The following is a 24,477-nucleotide window of genomic DNA, read 5'->3' on the forward strand; positions in this document are numbered from 1 at the left end:
AATTTATACATGGTTGTGAATTTGTTGTAGGAGTTGTTGACATGCTGTGAGGAGGGAAAAGGTGAAATTAAGGACGGTCTAGAAGTGATGCTCAGTGTCCCCAAGAGAGCCAACGATGCCATGCATCTCTCCATGTTGGATGGTGTGTAGAAGCATTTCTGCTATTCATATATTCATATATCTTATCTGTTGTTGGTTTATGTCATTCACCTTTCAAATCACTGGAGCACAAACCAATTCTGTCTCGTTAACGTCTACAGGGTTCGACGGGAACATTGACTCCCAGGGAGAGTTGATACTCCAGGAGTCCTTCCAGGTTTGGGATCCCAAGACTCTGATTCGGAAGGGTCGTGACAGACACCTGTTCCTCTTTGAGATGTCTCTTGTCATCAGCAAGGAAGTGAAAGACTCTAATGGACGCAGCAAATATCTCTACAAAAGCAAGCTCTTTGTAAGAAGAACCAGCTGATTAACACCTGTGGTTCTGTTGGAAGGATGTCTAATTTGGTTTTCATCCTCGCAGACGTCGGAGCTCGGAGTGACAGAACATGTGGAGGGAGATCCGTGTAAATATGCCCTCTGGGTGGGCAGGACACCGACCTCGGACAACAAGATTGTTCTCAAGGTATCTAGATAATATTCTTATTCACTGTAAGCACACATTTCGATGCACTGACATAAAGTTGAGACTCAAAACAACTTCTCTGAGTACAGGAACGGCCTCACGTAACAGGATTGATTCCATTTTAGTATCCCACCCCCACCAAACCTCCCCATTTCCCTTTGCTCTGCCAAGTTCAGCTCCCGTAGGAGGGAAGCGTTACTTTCTGCTACTTATGCACTCATCTTACTGACATTTGCATAGAAGATGATGGGTTGGGTTATTTTAAACACACATGCTTCTACTAACTATCACCCAGTGAGCCAAAAGTTTTGTTTTTTGTGTGGTTTGTTTAATTAGTGTTTGTTAGTTTTATATTTATAAATGACACAACTATGTTTTTAAACTGCTGAGTCATGAAACCCACAGTAAACAAAGGTAACCTGCGCTACAAGAAGCAGAAAACTGCAACCAAAGAGAGAAAATCACAGGAAATGTGTTAAGATCTGGGAATGTTTGCTGCCTTATCGCATCTGAAGGCAGCTCTGCAGAAACCACGATGCAGGTTGATGAGTAAAATGGGAGAAGATTGTAGATAAGCTTCCTAAATGAACAGTTAACTGAACTGGTTCAGTTTTATCTACTGAACCTGTAATGTTGTGTTTTCTAGGCATCAAGCATAGAAAACAAGCAAGACTGGATCAAACACATCAGGGAGGTGATCCAGGAGCGAACGGTCCACCTGCGTGGAGCTCTGAAGGAGCCCATCCACATCCCCAAAGCCACCACTACCAAACACAAGGGCAGACGGTAAGCAGAATGGGCATTTATCAAAACCTAGAAAATGATAGTTGGAAATGGGATTTTAAGCAATCTCCAAAGATTCCAAAGCAGCCCAGAATGAAGAAAAATAAATATTTATCCTATAAAGATTAGGAGGATGTTGGAGTTTTTCCAAGCCGATTGGATCTACAGCCAAAAGCTGTACACTCTAAGAAATAAAATGTTAAGTTTACTTAACTAAGTTAAGACAATTGTATCTGTTAAACTATAGTTGCGTAAAGAGTAATACACATTGTATGCATTATTTTTAAAATATTGCTCTTGCAACTAGGTTTAGTGGAACCAGTTTGGTTCAGTAAATTCACCGTGTCGTTTCTTAGAGTGTAATTTCTTGGCTCTGATGTGTGAATGTGAAGTACAGAGAGGATCAAGTGAAAGGTTTTTGTGTTTTGAACAATTTACATATTCTGTGTAATAACAAATGTTTATTGTTGTAATTAAATTCTATATTGCAAATGAAGTATTTCAATATGGGATTGTTGTACTTTGAGTGTATTTTTGCTTCACTTTTCAGTTTTTTAAAGAGCAAGTTCACTGAGAAGCAATTTTCTTTTATTTATTTTGACATATCAGTCATTCTGAGTTTCACATGGATGCAGAACATGAAAATAGTTTTGTGCCTCTATTTCCTGCATTTACCACCGATGACAGATGGGGAAACACTCAGCTCAGAAAAAGCCACACAGTCTACATCACACTGTAAATTAGCATTCATGGACTCACCCATCTTGGCTTGCACAAGGCTGTTGCTGGTTTAGCGTCCAGGAGAGAGCAGAGCACATGGGCAAGCAGAAGCTAAGTGTTAGCATTCGCCACTCCACAACACAGCAGAACCCCTTTAGGCTTCTGTTTGTGGAGTTCAGCATTGCAGAACGAAGGGAAGAAGTGGAAGAGTCGCGTTGCTGTTTGCCAATCACAGATGAGATGTCCAAATATCATGAATATTGATAACTCCAAAACTTGCCGTGCTCTGCTCCTCACTTATTTAGCTAACTTCTACTTCCTGAAACAGGAGTGTCAGAGCATTTTTCCCACATATTAAGACTCATAAGGCATTCCTTTAAACCAGAGACCACTGATTGAAATAAGACGTGAATGAGAGCTTTAGATATCTAATTGTTGTGACTACATGTGCAGTGCTTACGTGTTCAAAACCACTTCAGCAGAGCAATGCTCGACTTAAACCACAGAAGGAGGTCGCTTATCCAGAGACTGTCCGTAAATTATTAGCTTGATGTTCCTTCCACAAAACACCCGTTTGTTCCTAACGTGTGGAGAAAAGTGAGAGTTTTTTAACAATGTGTGAATAACTTTGCTGATGATGTCTACCCAAAGGGACGGAGAGGAGCTGGACAGCCAGGGAGACGCCAGCAGCCAGCCAGATACCATCTCTATTGCCTCACGTACATCCCAAAACACACTGGACAGTGATAAGGTTAGAACACACACACACACACACACACACACACACACACACACACACACACACACGTAAACACACACACACACGTAAACACACACACACACAAACACACACACACACGTAAACACACACACACGTAAACACACACACACACTTACCAGGCGTTAGTATTACACACTAAATAAATAGTATTTAGTTGATGGAGTCGGTCGCTGTCATTTGTTCGGATATTGCCGTCACATACCACCGTCAGAGGCTGTAAGCTGCTTGAACGCAGAATACTGCCTCCACATCATTTCCTGTGAAAGTGTCTGATTGTGTTGAGGGGAAGAAACACTCCATCTGATCGAGATTTGAAACTGCGTGTGTTTGTGTGCGAGGAAAAGATTCGTATCTCACTGGAGCAGATGTCCAGCTTTGGTTATATCTGGTAATGACACCACAGAAGGCTTTTCCTCCCACGCTCAGGATGATCAATTGTAGAGCAAACACACGGAGCATGCATGGATATAAAAAAATCTTTCGCTGCCTTTTATGTCTTATTAATTACGAACCGGGGGAGGCGACTTATTTTCACATTTGATTTGGATTTTACCCAGCTCAGCCTCGCTAACTTAGCGCAGCAATCAGGGAAATTAGAAAATTACTGTGTTGAGCTTCACAGCTTGTTTAACCATCAATGCAGCACTGAGCTTGATGCTGGGGTTGCATAACCTAACACTGAACTGTTTTAAAGGCGAGGTGTGTGTTTATTCATCTGCCAGCTAGAGCCTGAAACCATCACAGACCCTAATTAATTAAGCGTTGTCTCCTAAGCGCCTCAGTTCCAGAGCCTGCTCACATGCATAAAGATTCAAAACACAGAGGAACACGTGCACATTTGAATGAGCATCTCATTCGCACTTGGTGAATGAACCTCTGTGTTCCTCTCTTTCCGAGGGGACTCACATGAGACGCTTCATTCAAGGGGAAGTGACAGTGCTGCGCCTGTGTGTGTGTGTGTGTGTGTGTGTGTGTGTGTGTGTGTGTGTGTGTGTGTGTGTGTGTGTGTGTGTGTGTGTGTGTGTGTGTGTTATCGTGTGTGCTCCTGTTCCGGTGTGTTTCTGTTCAAGTCACAGACTCGTGTGTCAGCAGCTTCAGCCTCCCACACGCTCTTCACAGAGGATGCTCGTCTGTGTGCCAGACAGGAGAGCACCGCTTTACCTCCTCGGAGATATTGATCTCATGCTTTGCCTCAAAATTTGGACAATTAGTGTTTTTTTTCCTTTGCTTTTATTGATAATTTTCTTTGTTTTGCCTTCAAAAGAAGGATCGATTAATTGTTTTCCAGCAAGAAACAGGGAAACAGGAGAAAATGATTCTGTAATCTGATTGGAAGAACCAGCAGAGGACATATTTTCTGCTAACTTTGGAAGTTTTTGAAGGATGTGACCATTTTCTGTCTGACTTACGCTCCTTAGCATAATGAACATAAAAGATGCATAATGAGTGTCTTTTATCTGTGATTTAGATTAGCTGTAGTGGTTTTGATAAAGAGTCAGCCTGCTTTGTAGAGTTTTCTTGCTGCTTGGACAATTTTCACAATGCGGGAGTGGAAGACGATCGACAAACTCGAGGAGAGGATTTCAAATCCTGTTTCTCAGCTCCTCAGTTCTCTGGCTTTACCACACTACCAAAGGGTATGCTGCAAATGAAGATAATTAATGGAAAAGCTTGTGTTTTGCAACACTGTACTAAAGACCACGGGCGCTGCTAGAATTTTTCTGCATGTCTTTGTACTCTCAAAATGATTGAAATGATTATTTTACCCAGAGTTGTTTTTACATTATGAAAAAAAGATTATTTCTTGAAGAAAAAAGCATAAGCTGAATACAAAAGCTGCAGGCTGTGTGTGTGTGTGTGTGTGTGTGTGTGTGTGTGTGTGTGTGTGTGTGTGTGTGTGTGTGTGTGTGTGTGTGTGTGTGTGTGTGTGTGTGTGTGTGTGTGTGTTCTCTAAACTGATTTTACTAAAATGTTTTAGAATAAAACTTGTGCTAAAACCTGCATCTGTGGAGCCACTTGTGAAGTGCCTTCTTGTAACTTAAAAACAGAACGTCTTAAATCTCACTGATATTTTTAGATGACAGAAGAAAATAATTTTTTTAGCAGTTTTACAATTCAGTTATTTTCCGAAATTTGTTTGAATTTCCTATGTCAGAACAGCACTACTGATACCAATTGCTTGCAGTTGGAATTAACCAAAAATGATTCAATTTTTCACCAACATGTGTTAAAACTAAACAACCAGTTTTACTTGTGAACCAATGGTTTGATCATTTCCTAACTGTTGTTTAAGAAACATAAAGTTGTACAATCACCACAAAAGTAGCGTTTTTACTTCTTTGGGCCTTTTTACTGCAATGCATTAAAATTTGACAAGCTATTCTCACATGTAAGATTTTGTTTTAATCCTGTCTAGTTGTTTTTTTTAGGTTAAATTAATTAATACATTTGTTATGCTTGTTTGTTGTTTTTTAATGCATCAAAATGCAGCTTACAGTGTACATAATATCAAAACTCACCATCCTGTTGAGCTGCAATGTGAGTCTATACTGCTTCTACAAACACCCTAAACTTGAAAAAAATATCCTTCTGTCAGTGTTTGGTTTTAGGAAATATCTGCCTAAAACAAAACATTTGACAAAGTCCCTGTTTGTGACATCACAAATGGGGAAAGTAGCCATAGAACCTCTCACGTGCAACAGAGAGCTGCTGCTGCAGTGGCTCTATTATAAGTTCCTCCTGGAGCTTCTAAGCATATAGCAGCCTGAAAGGTGGATTGGTGGGTGTGGCCAGCAGCACCTTGTTTTTTTAAAGTGACAGAGCTCTGGAAGGTGCTGAAACTGCCAAGAATAAAACAGATTAAGTCTGTTTATGTGAGAAGGATTTAGTGCAAAGATCTTCATGAACATGTTTTGTACTGACCATAGAACCATTCTAACTTTTAAAAAAGTCCTAAAAGCCTCTTTTGATAAAGTGTTTGTTTCTAACTTGGCAACATTAAAAGGTGGCTTTTTATTAAAGGTTTTCAAAATTATTTTCTCAATGAAAACATCAAATTCATAGCAGTATCTTCTCTTTTAGCAGCGTTTTAGTATTATAGTGATGCTTGGACTCAAATGTCTTGTTCAGTTTTACTCACTTCTTTGTAATTTACCTTTTAATTCGGTGTGTTGATCCTAAATCTGGCTGATGAATAAATCTGTTTTGATGTATTTCTTCCCTACCAGCTCTCCGGTGGATGTGAGTTGACTGTGGTGATGCATGACTTCATGGCCAGTAATGGGGGCAGCAACGGGGGTAGCAACGGGGAGCTCACAGTTCGCCGAGGCCAGACAGTGGAGATTCTGGAGCGGCTCCATGACAAGCCGGACTGGTGCTTGGTCCGAACCACAGACCGCTCCCCCGCCCAGGAGGGGATCGTGCCCTGCTCCATCCTCTGTATCGCTCACTCGCGCTCCTCCATGGAAATGGAGGGGCTCTTCAACCACAAAGGTAGGAGCTGAATCATCCCTCCTGTCATCTCAGTAACAGAAGTAACTTGCTTTTTTCAGTCATGTGAAACTGGAAAAAGAATCGTGCGCGCCCCTTGTTTGCAGACATATCAGTGTTGACTTTCAGAACCCTTACGCCATATTGAACAGCTGCTTCGGGAAGCACAAATATGTATTTTCACGCGTTGCTATGCGACAGTGAAAAACTGCTCAGAGCACAGCTCTTGTTTTCTTATCTCACAATGTTTGGGCCTCTTCCCACTTTATATAACATATTTCTTACTTTTGGAATCCAAACCAGATTTTTGACTTACACCTGTCCCTTCATGCCTCTGCGAGTACAAGACATGAAACAATAGGCGTCTTTATGTAGGTGAAACCCTGGAGCCAGTGAAGTCAGATTGTTGTCTTTTGTTGCAAAATGCATCTAACTGTAACATTTTATGCTCAGATCAGAAAACCTTCTGCATGTAGGTCGAAACGTAATATTTAGACGTAGAAATTGGTGTCTTTTTGATATTGGAAGCAAGGTTTCATCACATACTTAAGGATTTAGTCAATTAAAGCAGGGATGTCGTTTTGATCTGCTGTCATGTCTTGTCAGAAGCTTTTGTCTTTGCCTTCCTCTCTTTTTTTCAGCCGGAAGAGTGGGTGAGAGCCGGTCTGCTTGTTTCTATGGAGATACAGCATACAAATATTTTTGCTGGCAGCCTCTATGTAGTTAGTCTCTATGAGGAAGATGATTTGTTTTATATTACAGGATGCCTTTACTGTGCTAACATGAATGCACATTTTTAGCATGAACTGAGTGATTTACTAGAGCAGCTCTGGAGGTCAGAAAGAAAAAAAAAGATGCTTTATTGTGCACTTTTAGGTGCAGCTGTTCCCTATCTGGATTCCTTGACTGCATCTTCCCAGCTAGTTGTTTGTCTGGTCAGAAGGAAGGAAGATCAGGAGATGCTCTGAGAGAAAAAATGCTAAATAAGGAAGGAGGTGGACAGTGATGACTAAAAACCTTATTTCTACTTTTTACTGATGCTGCGCTTCACAAGACAATAATTGACTTTTTGGTGTCAGTATTAGTTTTCTGGACTAACAAGATACAGCATTGTATGGTCTGTTCAGAATATTTTTTCAGTTAGCCAGAATTTGGAAATTTGCTCAATTGATCGGGTATTTAACAATCTGCATCTGTCATTTGGAGTGTAACAGAATCAGCCTTGTGCGCCCAGCCTGTAATGTTGGATCGCTGGTGAGCCATTTGCTGCTCACTTTAGTTTCATAACACATGCTATATCTGTTGCAAGTATACTGCACAACTCGTGTGCATCCTAAATGCCTGTAAAATATGCAGCCCGCCCACACAAACTGAGTGGGTGCTTCTACAAAGGGCAATACGGTAGATGAGCTGCATGTTTCCAGACGTCCCTTTGGAACAGGAGAGGAACACAGTGGAGGTTTGCCCAATATCCTCACAGCAGCCCACTCGCAAGGGAGGGTAGGAGGAAAGGAGATACAAAGAAAGAGAGAGAACATCCTACACTCTAAGGATACATTGGACTTTTTCCTTCTTCTCACACTGGACCTCACAGTTCCTCTTCCTGAAACACCAGCAATGTGGCTCCTACTTCATCTTTTTAACGACAAGTCATTTCCTAAGCAGTTCGGATCGTTGTTGGATTCTTATACATGTGGACATGCTGCAAGGGAATAAATTGTAAATCCAGAGGCTTAATATTTGGCTGACATGGCCCGTGGGATCGACTCATTGGTGTCTCTAAGCCCGTTTTTTTCTATGGATTTAACGGGACCAGAACACTCTGACAACTGCAAGTTTTGGTTGCTGGATCTGGGTAGGTAGAATAGAGGATCATTTGTAGGATACATTCAAAATGCCATTTTTATTCTTATTTTTACATTCTGCATTTGGTTGGTATAAAGATCAGATTTAAAATGAAGCAAAATGTGGCAAATTTGGCTAAGAGAAGCTAACAAGGGCCAAGTCCGTCAGTCCAGTTTAGGCTTTTCTTTTTTATGTTCAAGAAACTATATCAATAGGTAAAAAAGGCCAAGCCGTGTTTGTAGCAAGGATCTATTTTCATCGTTAAACTTAAAAAATATATATATATATAATTACAACATTTTGTACATTTGCACATTTCTTCCAGCGTTCTACAGCGTTATCCGCTGTTATGACGTGGCTTTTTAGATCACATGCCACAAGGAATCTGCCACAGTCTCATTCACAAGATTATATTGTTGATCTTTTAGCAAGGTGTTTCTGCACAGATGTCAATAGAAGGTAATAGTAAACATTCAAAATGAAAACATGGGCGAATCCTCCGCCATATAGTCCGTTTACGAGCGTTTCAATGATGTTTCTTCTAAATTAGGAAACACGTTGTTAAAACATTACCTTTAGTTTTTAATTAGATGACTGTGTGTCGGGTCACTGTTGGTCTGTTAGTGTGATTAATGTAATTATCACACACACACACACACACACACACACACACACACACACACACACACACACACACACACACAAACCAACTCCAAGTTAACTTGGCAGGTTTTCTTTCTAAATCAAAGACAGATAGCTGATGTTGTTGTCAGTGGCACCCCCGAGGGGTGGCCATGACCCCCCATGGCCACCCCTGGAGGATTGTTGACCACTCTACTGAACCCCCTCACCCCCCATTTTTATTGCTAGAACAACAAATGTTGAAACAAAAATAATCAAAATGAATGTAAATGTGTTGGATGCACATTATTTTAAATGACAAAGAATAAAGGAGCAATGCACATCTACAGCCTAAATGCTACTAACGCAGTTTTATTTGCCGCCCTAAATTTTCACTGGTCCCATCTCGCCACCCCTATGAAAAATTCCTGGGGTTGTCAGTGGTTGTTCTGACAGATTGCAGGTACATACATAAGCAAAGATGCAGATGTTGGTCTTAGTCTACTAGAAAACATCTGGATTGTCTGTTAGTCTCTGCATCTCACACATGTGTTAGGAGCCATTCACTAGCAGATATCCCAGCTGAATGTGAGCACATACTGAATAGTTATGCATGAGTTCATTTGAATCAAGGCACTAAAGCTGCATGCAGGTTGACAAACTCTGCTGTGACTGTAAAAATAATCACATTCACCTCATCCGTGTTTCGCTCAAATGAGTCCTCTGATGAATTAAGCAGGAAGCGAAGCAGACAAGGACAGCACTTTGTTAATGAAGCTGGGATTTAGGCAAAAGCTTAACGTGCTTCAAACACATTGTAAAGATCTGTGTCTGAATACTTCAAGGATTTTAGGAAAGTTGTTTGTGTTGAAGATGCATAAGATAAGATCAGTATATTTATGGGTGTGTCCACTGTAGACGCAAATGAGGAAGTGATATAAATGACCCTGCACAGATCGATAAACTTGCATTTCCAACCAGAAAAGAATAGAAAGGCTGATCAGTTAGAGAGTGTGCTGCCGCTTACTGATATGAATCAATTGAGGATTTTGGAATAGATACTGTTCTAATAAGGATCCCCTAGGTGGAGGCCACAGGGCAGAAACAACTACATCACACACAGATCAGTTTAAAAGTACAAAAATCCTTTTGAGACTGTTTTCACACCTGACTGATTTGTGTGTACATGGTGCGTTTGAATGCTCGGTGGAAGCTGGGAAATCCAAATTTCCTTTGGATTTAGTAACTTGTGTTGACAGGACAAATATGTTTTTCTGTGGAAAAATATAGTATCTCAGGATTCTGTAGTTATAAAAGATAGACCTACATTTAATTTTTAATAATCTAAAATTGTTTATTTGGACATACTGTATGTGTTTGTTAGCCATGAAAACGTAGTGAAAGGGTTGTAAATGACTAATACGCAGAGTGAATCTCTGAGTGGAAAAAAGCAGGGTTCAAAAGGAGAGAAGGCACAAGAAGATTGTACGGAGTCATAGGGCGCCTAAGTCACACCCATCTACTTTTGGACCTCGGAAGAATGAAAACATGAATGCAAGTGTGGTGCTAAAATGCTCCATTCTAATTCCATTTGTTATGTGCCATGGATTTCAAATATGATGTCCGTGAATTTTAAAGACATTTTGATACCTAGAACTCGCTTATTTTCGAACGGGGGAAATGCTATTTTAGGTTTAGTGTGAAAACAAGGAGTACAAATGCGCTTCACGAAAGTGACGTCATCGAACCAGAAACAGAGAAAAACTGAGGGAAAATGGCGGTAAGTTCAGTGAACTTCAAATCCTTTCTTCAGGAGGAAAGAACCACCATAAATCTGTGACTGGCGTGGTCGAAACACCCATCATTAGTTTTCATTTAAATAGTTTTCATTATTGTGCACACACATAAACTGGCCCAAGAACCACTTCCTTGTCTGGGGACAGTGTGTCAATCTTTCAGACCTATAAAACATCTTAAATGGTGTAAAATAATAGCTGTCTCATTATAACCTGACTGCAAAACATGCTGGATTTACTTTTACTTACTTCAGAGGAAAGATCACCAGGACACTGCACCATCTTCTTGTGCCATCTCCCAGTTTGAAGCCTGCTTTTTCCAGTCAGAGAACCACGCTGCCATTTATTAGTCATTTCTTTTAAACCTTTCACTACGTTTTCATGGCTAACAAACAAATACTGTATGTCTAAATAAACAGTTTTAGATGATTAAAAATTAAATGTAAGTCTATCTTTTATAACCACAGGATCCTGAGATGCTCTATTTTTCCACAGAAAAACATATTTGTCCCATCAACACAAATTTAGACCAATTCCAAAGGAAATTCATATTTCCCCGCTTCCACCCAGCATTCAAACGCACCATGTACACACAAATCAGTCAGGTGAGAAAATAGTCTCAAAAGGATTTTTGTACTTGTAAACTGATCTGTGTGTGATGTAGTTTTGTCCGTGTTTACCAGGTGATTCGTGTGTGTGTGTATTCAATGAATTGTATGTGTAAGAACTGAAGTTGCACACGAAAATGTAAACACAAGTTACAAATCAAGAGTTACACGCACACAAATCTTTAGTTAGGCTACATGCACACAAATCTAGATACACATGCACAAATTTAGATACAGTTGTGGTCAGAAGTTTACATACACTTGTAAAAAATATAATATAATGGCTCTACTGAGTGTCCCGTTATTTCTAAAACTCAGATTTTTCTCTGATAGAGTGATTGGAACAGATACTTCTTTGTCACAAAAAACATTCATGAAGTTTGGTTCTTTAATGTCTTTATTATGGGTTAACAGAGAAAAGTGATCACATTTGCTGGGTCACAAATATACATACAGCAGTGCTAATATTTGGTTACATGTCCCTTAGCCATTTTCACTTCAATCAGGCGCTTTTGGTAGCCATCCACAAGCTTCTGGTTGAATCTTTGACCACTCCTCTTGACAGAATTGGTGAAGTTCAGTTAAATTTGATGGCTTTCTGACATGGACTTGTTTCTTCAGCACTGTCCACGTTTTCAATGGGGTTTAAGTCAGGACTTTGGGAAGACTATTCTAAAACCCTTATTCTAGCCTGATTTAGCCATTCCTTTACCACTTTTGATGTGTGTTTGGGGTCATTGTCCTGTTGGAACACCCAACTGCGCCCAAGACCCAACCTTCGTGCTGATGATTTTAGGTTATGTTGAAGAATGTGAAGGTAATCCTCCTTCTTCATTATCCCATTTACTCTCTGTAAAGCACCAGTTCCATTGGCAGCAAAACAGCCCCACAGCATAATATTCCCACCACCATGCTTGACTGTAGGCATGGTGTTCTTGGGGTTAAAGGCCTCACCTTTTCTCCTCCAAACATATTGCTGGGCATTGTGGCCAAAAAGCTCGATTTTTGTTTCGTCTGACCACAGAACTTTCCTCCAGAAGGTCTTATCTTTGTCCATGTGATCAGCAGCAAACTTCAGTCGAGCCTTAAGGTGCCGCTTTTGGAGCAAGGGCTTCCTTCTTGCACGGCAGCCTCTCAGTCCATGGAGATGCAAAGCGCGTTTGACTGTGGACAATGGCACCTGTGTTCCAGCAGCTTCTAATTCTTGGCAGATCTGCTTTTTGGTGATTCTTGGTTCACTCTTTACCCTCCTGACCAATTTTCTCTCAGCAGCAGGTGATAGTTTGCGTTTTCTTCCTGATCTTGGCAGTGATGAAACAGTGCCATGCACCTTATACTTACAAACAATTGTTTGCACTGTTGCTCTTGGAACCTGCAGCTGCTTTGAAATGGCCCCAAGTGACTTTCCTGACTTGTTCAAGTCAATAATTTGCTTTTCCAGATCCATGCTGAGCTCCTTTGACTTTCCCATTGTAGCGTTTGTGGGCGTTTGTATCCAATGAGCCCTATTTACCTGGCCTAAGAGAAGTCACCCGCTGTAGTCACTCATAATCACTCACAAGAAGTTAAGAGGCCATGCTATGAAGCTCAGTTCACTGACACGTTTCTGTCACCAAAATTGCTAGTTCATGCTGCTGTATGTATATTTGTGACCCAGCAAATGTGATCACTTTTCTCTGTTAACCCATAATAAAGACATTAAAGAACCAAACTTCATGAATGTTTTTGTGACAAAGAAGTATCTGTTCCAATCAGTCTTATCAGAGAAAAATCAGAGTTTTAGAAATAACGGGACACTCAGTAGAGCCATTATATTATATTTTTTACAAGTGTATGTAAACTTCTGACCACAACTGTACACACGCACAAATTTAGACACACACACACACACACAGATCTTTTGAGACTTTTTTCTCCCCATAGATGAGTGGCCTGTTTTAATTTGTAGACTTGGAACGTAAATTTCTGCTGTCTGAATTTCCAAGCCGTCTCAATGCAACAGTGGTAAATGTGAAATGCTTTTAGCCAACGGTGTGGTTAAATGTTCCTTTGTGACCCCAGCATGTTAGCAGGAAACACGATCTGGTTTGGTTTGATAAAAGCAGAGGTTTACTCAACCCTCCCACTGTCCTCATGGGTGACCCTGCCAGGGAAGTAGACCATTGAGCAGGATTGATGGTTTATCCCTTGAGGTCCACGTGGCAGGGGTGGCGCTCACTCCTCACCCCTGCCAGGCAGACCTCAAGGGATAAACCATCAATCCTGCTCAATGGTCTACTTTCCTCGTGGGGTCACCCATGAGGACAGTGGGAGGGTTAAGCTCTACAATTTTCTAAAAAAATATATAAAATCAAACAAAAATCAGTTTAGCTTTCATTTTGTTCTTCCTGCTGTCCCTTTTTTCAGAATAAGCCACAAATAACAAAAGAATTTAAAAAATATTTGAATTTACTTAAAATGAATGTTTATTATACTGTCTTAACATCCCTGGGAAGACTTAAATGAGACAAACATGAGAATAAATCCCTCCAGAGTGAATTTGTTCTGTAGAAGAGAAGCAGCCTCACACTCCAGATGGTTTGTTATGAAAGAATCCTCAAAGAAGTTTGTTGTTCTGTGCAAATGTTTTAGAAAAGGAGGGGAAACATCTTAGCAGGTGTTTGAAGCCAGTCGGTGAACAGGAGCGGTGGTTGTTGATCGCCCTCACCTAAAACAAGCTGTGAGCTGCCAGTTTACTGAGCTACAGTGTCCAAGATCCACTGTTGCGATGCAATTCTGTCTCACAGTTAGAGGGAGACTTCAGAACATGTTAGCAGGTGGAAATCCACTCCAAACCCCAATTGGATGTCATCATTTGACCCCAAGCAACAAAACAAATCCTTCTGTCTCTTCATTTTTTCTCTAAATAGATTGTTTGGCTTGAGAGCATTTGCAGAGCAGTCCAAGTTTTGCCCTCCATGTAAGAAGGAACTTCATTTTGAGTTTGTCTAGTAAAAAATAGAACTGTAAAATACATTGTTGCATCATGCTTTCCCTTGATATGTTGTTCTAAAAATCCCAACATGACAGTTTTACAGAATCTTTGAAGAAAAATGTTTATTCTGACCTTTTCACTCAGGCTTCATCAGCAGGAGATGCAGAAATCTGTTCTCCTGGTTCCTGATGTGCTAGTTTTCCTGGGAACCAAACGTTGCCCTTTCCTTGGTTGTGCAGTGAGACCACATGGTTTTTGTAAACAGAGAGCAGTAAAAACGTGTCTCGAGGCTGAGTGACTTGCATGCATGCTCACATGCAGATGCACTTTCTCAGGCTGCATGAAAGTGTTGTTGTGAGAAGAGGCAGGATCTCCACACCTGCCATTTAGGAGCTCCGTTCCAGTGACTCACAGGATTTAATCTTTAGCAGCAGCGTCTGTTTCATATTTGAGACATACAGATTTGTTGTGCTACAGCAGCATTTCTGATGTTAGTTTGTTAAGAAGGAGGGAAATAAAAGAGGAGTGAGGAGTTAGAGGGGTACACATGACTTAAAGCACTCAGAACAAAGGCTGCAGCATCGTTATCTAGTTGATTTATGTTCGTTGTGTGGAGTTTTCCTCCTACAGATTCCCCAAGGAGCATCATCACTGTGTGGAGGTGGCTCGCCTGCCTACTGAACATAAAATAATCCCTATTATATATTAACTTTTTCTCTTTTCTCTGACATGAGGCAATGCCAGCTGCTTTTTTTACTTATTGTTGTCATGGGAAGTTTTTGACGAAACCCATTTAACAAGCTGTTTTCAGGTTAGTGTGTTTACATATTGTGCTCCACGTCACTGACCTCGTTTCTCCTCCTCCTTCTTAGACACCTTGTCCGTGTCCAGCAATGATGCCTTGCAGCCTGGCTCCAGCCAAACCCTGGGGCCGCACAGCTCTCCGGGCCCCAAACGTCCTGGGAACACCTTAAGAAAGTGGCTAACGAGCCCCGTGCGGAGACTCAGCTCTGGAAAAGCAGATGGCCATGTCAAGAAGCTCGCCCACAAGCACAAGAAAAACCGCGACGGCACCAGGAAGAACATGGACACCATGGTTGGCTCGCAGAAGGACTCTGACGACAGCGCAGCCACGCCACAGGATGAGACCCTGGAGGACGTAAGACTGCTAAAAATATTCCTGAACCTAGTAGTTTGGATTAGAACCTGATTGGCAAACACCTTTTCTGTCTCCAGCGTATGCGCAATGAAGGGTTGAGCAGTGGCACCCTGTCCAAGAGCTCTTCATCAGGAATGCAGAGCTGTGGCGAGGAGGAAGGAGAGGAGGGGGCTGATGCTGTTCCTCTACCTCCACCGATGGCGATTCAGCAGCACAGCTTGCTGCAGCCTGACTCTCAGGATGACAAGGTGGGTCACAAAGAACCAGCCAACCACATGGATTCACATACAGCTCACAGAGACTCAAGGGTTGTTTTTCTTTCCTTTGGTTTAATTATACTGCAGTTTAGAATAAAAGCTTCCTCTGCATTGTGATGAGTCATATATGTGAATATTTGTGGTCAGAAGGCGGACTCTCAGCTGTCAACAAATGAAATGTAAAAAAGTTTAACATTTAAATTTTGCTTTGAAAATCCTGATTCACTTATTTTTTTTTAATCTTGCCCTGGCTTCCCACCAAATGTGTAAGTGTTGCAGAACACCTGCGACACATCATACACAGCTAATAGCCGCCATTATGGGCGATGGGTGCGCTTCAAACGGCCGCAAAGGGGAGTGTCTTGTACGCGTCCAGGAAGCGCATTGTTGCGTTGCGCTGCTTATTTTACGAGCTGGGTCTATTTTTTACCTTGTACACTTCCATAATGAGTTCAGATTGGGCCGGACAGGAAATCAAGCATGGGGGACTTTCAAAATAAAAGGCACTTCTAGGTTTGCAGCGGCTTATTGCAGCAGTCCAGAGCGTTTCCCTTTTCTGGACTTTTGTATGATTTTGTAAAACAAAAGTGATGAGCTTATCCTGGACTGGGGTGTACTGTAAGCAATACTTGCATATTTCCACCTCTAGATGGTGCTCTTTCAGATAAAAGGAAAATCTGTATTTCTGCTTTTACTAGTAAAACAAAGTTTACCCGTGAAACATTTGTGGTTGAGGTAAATGAACAGAAAACAAACCGCAGACCTTTTTGAATTCATGCTTCTGTCTTCTTCATCATTTGCTTACTGCCAAAATCACGCGTAATCCTTCACTTATCTGGTGGGAAATAGCGCACTGCTGAGCTCACAGGGGAAACGTGTCTATTATCTTGCACGTCGCTAATGCATCCCGTGGAAAGCCGGGCTACACGCCTAACTAAAACGACCTTCATCTGACTTTCCTTCTGATCAAACGCTAACAAAAACGCAATGCAACGTTTATTTTGCACTAATAACGCCTCTTTTTTTCCTCTTTATGTTCTTAATGATTTCTCCTTCAGCATTATGTGGATTTCTGCTCTGCCTCTCTTCTGTCCCCGTTTCCCTTTCTCTCCATCTAAATGCACTCAGCCATCATCATTTCCTTTGAATCCTCTTTACAGCATTAATCTGACTTTTGATAACTAAACGCCACAATGCCCGTGGACTGTAAATGTTTCAGGGTTGCTGAAGTGGATGCTCCAGTTGCATGTGTCTGCAGTAGTGTGAGGTTTATGGGAGTGAGTAGTTGTGCTCAGAGGATAGTTATATTGCTTCCCTGAAGCAAATGGAATATTGTGCTAAACTGTTTGCTAAATTTTCTGATGAATCACAACACATGTGCTTAGATTAGGAGCACTCCAAGTCCCTGAAAATGCCCCCTGACCTTAACTGCACACCGTGACCCCTGTTTCCCTGAAACCAGCCTGTGATTGGCTCCAACTTGGCCCCTGAGTAAAGGTTTCATTAAGAAAAATCAAGTTCTTTTATAGACGTGGAATGTGAGGGGTCCAAACACAGCCCGTGGTGAGCCCGTCCACGTTCACAGTGAATCTTATGGAATGAGTGCATGCAAAAATAAAAGACTTCAGTCTTCTTTACAGCGTGAAGTAAGATGATATTTTATTGGATGGAAAAGGTAAAAGTACAGTTAGAACAGTCACTAACATAGCAGCGTTGGAACAGTTTTGATAAAGTTCCTTTCTTGGTTAATGCGAGGCCTGTGCAGCCATTTATTGATCAGAGCAGGAGAAAAACATTGTTTTGAGTGTCGGATAATCAACATTCAAGCTAAAAATCCAACCATCAGCCAAGTATTTAGTGCATCCTAAATTTTAACAAAAGAGCCATTTTTGCTAAGAATCCCAAACCCTTCCCTGACTTAGAATGACTCTGGTGGCACTTTTACATGAACGTTTGGTATTTAGTCGTCTACTTTGTTTTTCAGTCTGCATCTCGACTGTCGACTCGGCCTAGCAGCTCAGAGACGCCGAGCGCTGCCGAACTGGTTAGTGCCATCGAGGAGTTGGTGAAGAGCAAGATGGTGAGTAAGAAAGTCATAAACAACACCCACGAGTACTTGTAAATGTGGCACACTTGTACACATAATAATTGTGATAGATGTGCATGCAAACACTTTTTTCCCTCTCTGGTGTTGGCCACAGAGAATCCGAGCCTACTTGTCATCTGTCAGGACTCTGACTAACTAGGCCAGCTGTCCTCTGTTCCAACAAACGGACACTTCTCTCTGTCCAGCATAAAGTGCATGCCTCATTTTCACGACAAGGATGATAAAGAGCAAAGTCATTGCTGTTGTCTTCCCCTTCTTCATGCTTACTGATTCCTCCTCCTTTAGTCCCTGGAGGACCGTCCCAGCTCTTTATCGGTGGAGCAAGGTGACAGCAGCTCTCCATCTCTCAACCCTTCAGATAACTCCCTCCTCTCCTCCTCTTCACCCATCGATGAGATGGAAGAACGCAAATCAGGCTTCCTTAAGAGGAGACAGTGAGTTTCGTGTGTTGATGATGACATTTTCCTCACTCCTGGAGAATTTTGCAAACATTGTTTTGTTTGTTGTTTTCTGCCACTCAGTTACGTGTTACTGGAGCTGGTGGAAACCGAAAGAGACTATGTTAGAGATCTGGGATCGGTGGTGGAGGTAAAATAAAAATCAAATGTCTGACAGTTTTTCATTTGTGTCTTTGGAGATTTTGCTGATTTGTTGGCTTTTCCATCTTTAGGGCTACATGAGCAGGATGAAAGAGGAAGGAGCCCCAGATGACATGAGAGGAAAAGACAAGATCGTCTTTGGAAACATCCATCAGATCTATGATTGGCACAAAGAGTATGCTGATGCACTCCCTCAACCAAACTCACAGTTTCTGCCTTAAATTACTTTTAAAGCCATTTTATATTCAACAAGTAAAATAATAAAATATTTATCCTTTGGTCTATTACGTCTATATATATAGTTTCTTCCTGGGAGAGCTTGAGAAGTGTCTGGAGGATCCCGACAGGCTCGCTTCTTTGTTTATCAAACAGGTACAACTGTTCATTTCTGCCGTCTAAAACATTTACAGAAGTAGCTTTATTTGGCTAAACTTCATGAAAACTAAATAAATCTCACTTTTTTTACTGTTTTTGTTCAAATCCAGGAGCGGAGGCTGCACATGTACATCGTGTACTGCCAGAACAAGCCTAAATCTGAGCACATCGTGTCAGAGTACATCGACACCTACTTTGAGGTAAGTGTGTTTGGTAACTTTACTCTGGTAACTTTACTCTTTACTCTTGGATAATCATATTTATTTATGTTTATCTTCTTAATCAGGACCTCAAGCAGCGATTGGGACACAGATTGCAGATCACAGATCTGTTGATCAAACCAGTCCAACGCATCATGAAGTACCAGCTCCTGCTGAAGGTTCCCCTGATATTCAACATATGCATTTGTATTGTAACAGCAAGCATAATAATACTGCACTCGGTTAACTCTTTCACAGGATCTTCTCAAAGTCTCTAAGAAAGCAGGAGCAGATACGACAGAGCTGGAGGTACAGAATGAAACATTGAAGACATAATGATGCTTTTTGGTCTGTGAAAACATATTTTTACCTTTACAAATGTCTTCTGGTTTGGCTTTTTTTTTCACACAGCCAATACACTGTAACATTGAACTTGTAAAAACAAAATACATTTTTCAAAAGAGGATTTTGTGCAAACATTTGGGATTTTTATATGCTGATCTTTTATGTGAGACCAAAAACCAAAACAGAAAAATTCCTAAGAGGGTCAAAAGCTCACACATGCATGCTCATAAGAAGGCAGTTAAACCTAAATAAATCAGGAGAATAAAGCACTTTGTCCTTAAGTCTTTGTACTTTAATATTTTATTACAGAAAGCTGTAGAAGTGATGTGCGTGGTCCCAAAGCGCTGCAACGACATGATGAACGTTGGAAGGCTTCAAGGTTTTGATGTAAGGCAGCTCTTAACATCCTTACAGTGGTCCTTATACCTCTAAAAAGCAATCGTTAAGGTTTTTTGTCTGTATAAATGATTTTTCTGCTAACTTTAACCCCTAGGTGTCAGTGTGCCCCGACTTATTCAAAGTTTTAATTTTTCGGATCCATTTTCTGTGACCTAAATTAATGTCATTTGCTCTCAGGGTAAGATTGTGGCTCAGGGCCGACTGCTCCTGCAGGACACCTTCATGGTTTCAGACCAGGATGGAGGCCTCCTGTCCAGAATGAAAGAGAGGAGAGTTTTCCTCTTCGAGCAGATTGTTATATTCAGTGAGCCTCTGGACAAAAAGAAGGGCTTCTCTTCTCCTGGCTACCTCTTCAAAAATAGCATCAAGGTTAGTGCAGCTCGATAAAAAAGCTACTAACAGAGTGAGATCCGAGCTGCTGTTTGACTTACATAAACGGATATTTTCTTTTTCTTCTGTAGGTGAGTTGTTTGGGTCTGGAAGAATATGCAGAGGACCCATGCAAGTTCACGCTGATTTCCAGATCTTCCAGTGGAAACCTTGAGAGGTTCACCCTCTATTCAACAAGCAGTGGGGTCAGTCAGGCCTGGATCCACCAGGTCAGCCAGATTCTGGAGAACCAGCGCAACTTTCTCAACGGTAAGAAAAGAAGCTACTTTGTTTTTTTTTTACAGAAGTCAGGAGGTCAATCATGCTGCCTTTCTTGTCCCACAGCTTTAACGTCACCCATAGAGTACCAGAGGAACCATGTGGGTGGGGGAGGACAGAGCGGACCCCCCAGCAGTAGCAGTAGTACAGGAGGGCTCCCTGGAGGTAACAGCAACCCAAACATGGGAGGTGGAGGAGGAGGAGGGGGAGGAGGACCTGGGGGGAACTCCTCCTCCCTCTGCGGACCTCGCTCAAGACCGTCCCGCATCCCGCAGCCTTCCTCACGTCTCCCCCAGCCAGTACATCACCATCACCCCCCGGGCCCTGAGGGGCCCGACAGATCAGCAGGTATGTGGTCACCCAGCCACCCCCAGTCCTGTCAGCCCCACCCCCGTTACCCTTACCCAGACAGCACGATAAACGGGGAGCTGTTAGCCTCTGGGAGTCCTAAGATGAGGAGACTGGATAGAAGTAACTGTAGTAAAAACCCTTTAGGCGGTATGGATGGTGGCTTCAGAGAGGTTCTAGGGGGCTACGAGGAGAACCAGAAGCATCAAGTAGCCGCAGTCCCTCGGATGACTGTTGCTCCTTTGAGTTTTCCCATCAAAAGCTCTCGAGTTGGGACAGTGTCCCCCCTTATTTCACCTCAATCCCCAGAAGGAGGAAAAGAACCATGTGTCCCTTCAATCCCAGCACATAAAGGGAACCCTTTTTGGGCTGTGGTACCCCCCATGCCTCCCTCTCCTGCTAGCAGGGCAGGCTCCTTCTCCTTCCCCAGTGACACTAGTGGTGGAAGTGACTCTTTGGGCAGAGGAAGTCTCGGGTCGTCGTCCTACCACCGCAACTCCAACCACAGTAAGGATGTAGACCGCATGAGCACCTGCTCCTCCACCAGCGAGCAGTCCATAAACTCCTCCCAGAGCAACGGGGTAAGATCCAGGTCCAGTCAAGTTCCAGGTTCTAGTGAGCTCTAGAGCTCCTCACTACTAACTAACCCCCTTCCTCACAGCCACCCAGCTGCTGGCTGTAAGAATGGCTTGTTCATGCAGCGACTACTGAAGATTAATGACCACCTGTGTGCACTAACTCCACCAACAGTGACCCGTCTCCCTGAGTGCCTGCTGTATCTGCTCTTTCAGACGATCTGCATCCGTTTGCGTTTCAGCTGTAACTGACAGACACTAACCAGATGGTCTGACAAACACCACTTCTACTTTCCACTCACCCTTCTTCGTGAATAATCTCAAGTGATCTCTGATCACAGAACAACTGTGAACTCTTTTGAACTCTACAGTGTCTGCACCAACTACTGTTTGCCAACTAAAACTCTGTTTTTCTGATGTTGTTTTGTCTAGATTTCCTCTTTATTAAGGTTTAAAGGCATTGTGTATTTTTGGAAAGTAAAGTTTAGCCCTTTACCATCACGATCACGACGCTGAACATAGATTTCTTTCTTCTTCCTAATGAAAAAATAATCTCATTGCTTTTATTGCTGCTTGCATTAAACAAACGCTTCATTCGTGTTTGTTTCCACCAATCGAACGGCATTTTCGATTGGTGTTGGTTGCTCTTGTATATCAGAAGTGTTTGTTTGTGTGTGTGTGTGTGTGTGTTTTATTGGTTGAGTCTTTAATGTGTGTGATCTTCCTCTCCAGCAGAGTGAAAACAGCAACAGCAGCAGCAGCGTGTCCACCATGCTGGTGACGCAGGACTATGTGGCAGTGAAGGAGGATGAGATCAGTGTGGTGCAGGGTGAGGTGGTCCAGATGCTTGCCAGCAACCAGCAGAACATGTTCCTGGTGTACCGAGCCTCCAATGAGCACTCGCCTGCCGCTGAGGGCTGGATACCTGGCTATGTGTTAGGACATACCTCATCCTCTACCACACCAGAGCTAACCGAAGGAACCATAAAGTGAGAGCATCTTTAGTGTGACACACAAATCAGAACAGAACATCAGTAAAAACTAAAAACACCATCCTTTCTGGCTTTGGGTTAGAAAATCATTGTCATGGCATACGGCGCTGCGCATCCGTCGAAAGTCTGAGAAAAGAGATAAGGAGGGCAACGGCTACCGCAAGTCTCAGGACAGTCTGACTAACAAGGTCTCAGTCAAGGTGAGAAGTGTTAGGGTTTAGAACCCTCTCATTCTGTCTTTCACACCAAAGAAATCTCATTTGAATCTCTATTTTTGCAGCTTTCAAATCCCAGCTACATCTGCGATGGTAAGTTTGTCTTACAACTTTCCTGTTGGTTCGTTTAAAAATCTGCTTCATGTGACTCTGGAATTATTTTCCCTCCCTCAGCACCTCCAGAATTCCTCATTCCTCTCAGCGATGCATCGTGTGAGAGCGGTGAGAGCATCACCTTGAGGTGTAAACTCTGTGGCCGACCTCGGGCCTCTGTCTCTTGGCGAGGACCTGAGAACAACATCCTGAGTAACAATGAACGCTACAGCCTCACATACAGGTGAACGTTACATCGTATCAGTATCACAGAATGTCCACATGTGGTGACGGTAGGAGAAAAAACAACTTGCAGAGGAATAGACAGAATGGTATCCTGCTAGAGGTCCAGGGATTGGACCGCTAAAGACTGACCTCAAGTCGTTTTCTCTGATGAATTCTGGTTTTGATTTTATGGTGCATCTGGAAAAATGATATTTTAGTGTAGAAAAGGTGTTCGTTACCGTCCCTCATGTGTCAGTCCAGTGAAGCATCCTGAGACCATTCCAGTGCGAGGTTGTTTCTCAGCCAAGGCAGTGAGCACACCCGCAGTCTAGCCCCAGAACAACCATGAACAAAGGTGGTACCTAAGCATCCTCCCAGAGGAACTCCTCCCAATCACCCAAGAACAGTGTGGTGATGAATGATGTCTTTTCCAGCATGATGGAGTCAAAGGCCAATAAGGCTAAAGTGATAACTGACTGGGGTGGGTTGGAGCAGGTTGCTACGGTATTTTGTTTGTTACCGTTGTAAAAGCTGAGTGGCTGGCATCACACAACACATTTTATTAATTGAGAAACATAAAGTGTCACTGCTTGTGACAAGCAAAATAAACACCAACGTGTTGTTGTTTGTATCATTATTTGTACACAAACGTGAGCTGCCAGCTAGTAGTAACGAGGTTTGGTTGGCTTCAGAACTACAAACATGCCTCGCTGTCATCAGCATTAGCCACACACAGGATGGTACGCATGTAGGTTTAAACCCGCCAAGTGGGAGTCCTGGCTGACCCATACCGGCCCACAGTGACCTGCTCTGACCCAGATCAGCTCAAGTGGCTGAAGGAACCGAATGTATTTTTTTGTCCATGGACAAAAAAACTCCTCAGACCCTGGAAATTTGGGAGAAACAAACAAAAACCCACATATTTTTGATAAACTCTGAGCCTGATCATGGTCAGACGCCCTAGAAGTTAATAATCAGGGTTAACTGCACAGGTCACGAAAAAAAAGACCAACACTGTAAAACATGACAATATTTATCAACCTCATGTAAATGTCAATAGAAAACTTAGAAACTTCTAAAAAGAGTTGATAAAAAGAGCTAAATTCACTTAAAACTTCACTTATCTGTGGCTATAATGTGTCTCGCGTTTTTCTCTCTGCAGCGAGACAGGAGAGGCAGCTCTGCATGTTCTGGGAGTGTCTCTGGAGGACAGTGGTGTGTATACCTGCGTGGCCACAAACATAGCAGGCAGCATCGCCTCCTCTGCCAGCCTTACTGTGTCAGGTACAAACCTTTTCATCAACCATCTGCTGGTCTACTATATGACCCATCCAGATGGTACCTTCACTTCTACTTTCTGTTTTAAATATCCCAAATGTCCTCTGCAGCTCCTGATGATGGCAGTGAAGACATCTGGAAAAGTAGCTTTGAGTTCTTCTACACAGAGATTACTGAACTTGGAAGGTAAGGTGGAGCTGAGGAAATCTTCCTTTGAATTTTATGTCTAGGGGAAGCTGATTGAATGCATCAAAGCTACAGATATGTTAGATTTATTACAATTATTCTATAATAGTAATATGAACAAATCACGCACAACCACTGGACACAACAACAAAACATAAGAACATGAATCAAATTATTCAATCAAATTTGTGATAAAAGTAAAAAAAATTTTTAGATAAGTTCAAATCTCCTGCA

General features: G+C 42.2%; 1 protein-coding gene across 6 annotated transcripts in view; it reads left to right on the forward strand.

The window, feature by feature from the left end:
* Positions 1–24,477, forward strand: part of triob (trio Rho guanine nucleotide exchange factor b) — a 117,471-nt gene that overhangs the window by 89,206 nt on the left and 3,788 nt on the right. For 3 of the 6 annotated variants that reach the window (XR_008563187.2, XM_015949135.3, XM_054740397.2), the window contains exons 31-56: positions 31–142; positions 261–451; positions 524–625; positions 1,272–1,411; positions 2,780–2,879; positions 6,137–6,401; positions 15,115–15,401; positions 15,479–15,649; positions 17,643–17,738; positions 18,051–18,199; positions 18,287–18,353; positions 18,436–18,539; positions 18,667–18,736; positions 18,850–18,939; positions 19,026–19,118; positions 19,198–19,248; positions 19,594–19,671; positions 19,861–20,052; positions 20,145–20,322; positions 20,398–21,260; positions 21,987–22,243; positions 22,329–22,446; positions 22,527–22,554; positions 22,636–22,798; positions 23,942–24,063; positions 24,168–24,243. Coding sequence is in view for 5 of the 6 variants with exons in the window: in XM_015949135.3 (XP_015804621.2) it covers positions 31–142; positions 261–451; positions 524–625; positions 1,272–1,411; positions 2,780–2,879; positions 6,137–6,401; positions 15,115–15,401; positions 15,479–15,649; positions 17,643–17,738; positions 18,051–18,199; positions 18,287–18,353; positions 18,436–18,539; positions 18,667–18,736; positions 18,850–18,939; positions 19,026–19,118; positions 19,198–19,248; positions 19,594–19,671; positions 19,861–20,052; positions 20,145–20,322; positions 20,398–21,260; positions 21,987–22,243; positions 22,329–22,446; positions 22,527–22,554; positions 22,636–22,798; positions 23,942–24,063; positions 24,168–24,243 (4,163 nt within the window). In the remaining variant the exon portion in view is untranslated. Of the gene's footprint in view, positions 1–30; positions 143–260; positions 452–523; positions 626–1,271; positions 1,412–2,779; positions 2,880–6,136; positions 6,402–15,114; positions 15,402–15,478; positions 15,650–17,642; positions 17,739–18,050; positions 18,200–18,286; positions 18,354–18,435; positions 18,540–18,666; positions 18,737–18,849; positions 18,940–19,025; positions 19,119–19,197; positions 19,249–19,593; positions 19,672–19,860; positions 20,053–20,144; positions 20,323–20,397; positions 21,261–21,986; positions 22,244–22,328; positions 22,447–22,526; positions 22,555–22,635; positions 22,799–23,941; positions 24,064–24,167; positions 24,244–24,477 lie in introns of those variants that run through there. The other 3 variants (XM_054740400.2, XM_054740403.2, XM_054740402.2) reach the window with 3 other exon arrangements.

The sequence above is a fragment of the Nothobranchius furzeri genome, chromosome 5 (genome assembly GCF_043380555.1).
Source record: "Nothobranchius furzeri strain GRZ-AD chromosome 5, NfurGRZ-RIMD1, whole genome shotgun sequence".
NCBI lineage: Eukaryota > Metazoa > Chordata > Actinopteri > Cyprinodontiformes > Nothobranchiidae > Nothobranchius > Nothobranchius furzeri.